This window comes from Seriola lalandi, unplaced genomic scaffold, assembly GCF_002814215.2.
Source record: "Seriola lalandi dorsalis isolate HSWRI2012SDOR001 ecotype SW California unplaced genomic scaffold, Sedor1 jcf7180002054675, whole genome shotgun sequence".
NCBI lineage: Eukaryota > Metazoa > Chordata > Actinopteri > Carangiformes > Carangidae > Seriola > Seriola lalandi.
Window position 1 is genome coordinate 85,224 of NW_019525228.1, and position 3,422 is coordinate 88,645.

Below are 3,422 nucleotides of genomic sequence, written 5' to 3' on the forward strand. Positions count from 1 at the left end.
GTGGAGAAACACAAACCAAACGTCGTTAGATTAACGTTGATTAAATTCACCTTTTTATTGGGCTTTGACTGAACACCTCCACGGGCTAACCCAGGTTAACCCAGGTTAACACAGGTTAACCCAGGTTGACACAGGTTATCAGCCCCGCGGGGCCAGGTACCGTTAGCATAGCAATCGCTAAGTTATCAGCTAACACTAGCATAAGTTCTATTGTCATAGTGTATTAAGGCATAAAAAGTCAAAAAAACATCATAGTAAAGTAAGGCATAAAACATTCCAACATGACAGTGGAAGAGTTGGCTGTGATTGGTTTTCTGTGATGAACAGTGTATTTGGTATATCACATTTTCAAAATAAAATAAAATTAATTCCAAGAAATAGTGGTTCATAGAAATGAAGGAGTCAAAAGTTTAACATTTGTTTTTAAGTGTAGCCGAGCAAAAGTTTACAAAAAATATATCACCCAAGCACAGCTACTGAAAAATATACACAGAACTCAATTAAATGAACTTAGTCACTGTTTACATGGATTTCCAGTTCCAGCATCTTCTCCCCTTCATCAGATGAACAGGAACTTATTGTGACCAGTGACCGGCTGCAGCACGTCTCTCCTCCTCCTGGGTAACATGAGAATAGAGACATGAACATAAGCTATATCTGTTAAATTACTGGATATATTTTATTAGATAGACACAGTATAAATTCCTAAACTGTCATAAACAATCTTGTACAACTGACAAAAACACAACAACAGCAGATTGTGGAAAAACATGAGCTTTATTCTTGGACGACATTTTTTTGCCTTGAACACAGCAGTTTACTGGAGATCACTGAAACAACATGACAGGCTTCATCAGAGCAGTCACACCCATAAATGCTCAGCTCCCTCCTTCACACACAAACAGTTACACTGAACACTGACGATGCATAGATGACACTGGCAGGAAGACTGATGGATCCTTGGAAGAGTGGAGTGAGTGTGTGAGTGTGAGTGTGTGTGTGTGTGTGTGTGTGTGTGTGTGTGTGTGTGTGTGTGTGTGTGTGTTTGCATAATGTGTGTTGGAAGGATTCCTCGTCTGCAGGCTGAACAGCAGCTTCCTCTCAAAACAGACGTTTCTCATAACTGTGGGAGAAAGAAGAGGTCACATGATTACCCATGATGCTCCCTGAGGTTTCACTTTAAGACAGACGCAGCAGTTTAACTGAAGGTTTGTGCAGTTGTGGTAAGACATGAAACTAAGAAACTTTAACACAAAGCAGCATGAAAGAACAAAAGAGCAACGTTGGATCTGTACTGAAGTAACATGCTGGTTCCTAACTGACTGACACCAGCTCAAGTATCTGAGCAGCAGCGCGATGAGAAGAGCTGATCCACTTCGAGAAATGACAACGAAAGGAGCTTCAGTGCTTCCTATCTTATCTCCTTTATCATAGGAAACACTGGAGCTTCCTTTAGGAAAGGAAAGGAGAAAATGCCTTTTTTTAAACCACAGCAGAGCCACATAAATGAAGAAACAACAGAGCAGCTGTTTTATGTTTGTGACTTGATCCAGACCTGATGGAAATCCTCCTCTGATTGTCTGAATATAGATTTATTCACTTTAACTCCAGTGAGGAGTCATCATGAAGAACAAGCAGATCATCATCATCATCTTCATCATAACAATCTAAAGCCGCTCACTGCATTAAGAAAATAATTTTCTCTTCTTAACAAATGTATAATAAAGTCAAAAGTATACAACCTACTGATGTCTGAATATAATTCATTTCTTCATTATTATTTTCATGGCTCAACTCTTTCTACTTGTGTATTTCTTTCATGTTTTCTTATTTCAACATTTCGATCCTGTTTGTTTTTTTGTGGTTAGTAACGGAGGATTTATCGTCCACGTGTTAAAAATAAACTTGGTTCAGTGTCAGTGCGGTCACATTCTTCTCCTCAGTCCTGATGGATTCTCCTTCACAGCTGTGACCTCAGGACATTTTCCATCGAGGTCGAAGAGAAGACTATTTTGACCTTCGACCTCAGCCTAGTGTGTGTGTGTGTGTGTGTGTGTGTGTGTGTGTGTGTGTGTGTGTAAGTACCTGTGCAGGCTGTGGACTCCGCCTTCCATCTGAGCCGATGTTGTTCTCTTCTCAAACTTCAGATCTCCAGAGTACATCATGGCTCTGCAGAGAGGAGGGAAACACGATTACACACACACAACGCCACAACACACAACTGTGTTAGAAATACACTCAACAAGAATATGACACAGAGCGACACAAGCCTGCACCATGCGAGCAGCTCTGAGGATATAGCAGCAGTGCTTTGGGTTCACCATCTTTGATTAGAGTGTTAGCATGCTAACAGCTGCTAATTACTGCTGAAGGGCACCTGAAGCTGAAAGCTCAGATTAATAACTGTCAGGGTTTCCCACACATACTTTACCTCCCAGATATATCTGCCGACTCATTTTGACATTTTATTTGATTTTTAATCCGTGATCCGTTAACTATTCTCTCCTCGCTGCCCTGAACCTCTCATGCTGCTAACGCTCAAAGACAAACAGGAAGAGGGAGACGCGTGGCGTTCGGTGGATATTAAAGGACAAATCAGTTCTCAGTTCCAGTCGGTGTCAGTGAAGCTGCTGCAGGTAATGAGACGGCAGCAGGTCCAGTGTGGAGAAACAACATGTGGCTGAGGAATATTTAATGCACCACCACAAGTTTATTTCAGACGTGTAGGAAACACTGACGGATGAGTAATGGAGAACACATCCTGTCTGTTCATCGTCAGTCACATCGTGTGTAAACGAGGTTCTGAACAAATCTGTTCATGTTTCACAAACTTTAAATATCAAAGAGGAAAAGTTCATCTCCTCCACGTCCTGAAGTTTATGTTCAGCAAACAACATGTTCAAGTGTTTTCACACTGACAGTTATTATCAGCTGTGACCGGAGTCCTGAGGACTGCTGGGTCAGAACATCAACATGTTGACTGGTGTGATCCATCGCTAGATGAGCTGTAGCTAGTGTGTGCTTTCATTAGGTTTAATACTGTTTCACATTACAATTATAATTCCCAATTTTATTCTGTAGAGAAAAAAAAACAAAATTCCCCCAACATGTCACTGTGCTCTCATTTCCTCTTTAATCATTTCATTCAGATGATGTGACTCTAATATCAGGCTCAGTGAAATACACTGTTCCTGTGTGTGTGTGTGTGTGTGTGTGTGTGTGTGTGTGTGTGTGTGTGTGTGTGTTCACCTCAGCTGTGTGAGGCTCTTGGCTCCGATGTCCTGACAGGAGTGCTGGATCCCAGCGAGCAGGTAGGGAACAAACTTGTGGATGGAGCCTTTGTCCTGCACCGCTCCAGAAACACCCTGAGCAACTTTAATCTTATCACTCTCACTGTGGGGGGGTGGGGGGTGGGGGGGGGG

General features: G+C 42.0%; 1 protein-coding gene across 2 annotated transcripts in view; it reads right to left on the minus strand.

Annotated features, from left to right (window-relative positions):
- Window positions 1–758: 758 nt before the first annotated feature.
- The window catches only part of impdh2 (IMP (inosine 5'-monophosphate) dehydrogenase 2), a 14,167-nt gene continuing 11,503 nt past the window's right edge, over window positions 759–3,422 (minus strand). For both annotated transcript variants that reach the window (XM_023421724.2, XM_023421723.2), the window contains 3 exons: window positions 3,250–3,393; window positions 2,086–2,169; window positions 759–1,123 (listed from right to left, as the gene is read on the minus strand). In XM_023421724.2, the coding sequence (XP_023277492.1) occupies window positions 1,102–1,123; window positions 2,086–2,169; window positions 3,250–3,393 (250 nt within the window). In that variant the 3' untranslated portion in view covers window positions 759–1,101. The remainder of the gene's footprint in view (window positions 1,124–2,085; window positions 2,170–3,249; window positions 3,394–3,422) is intronic.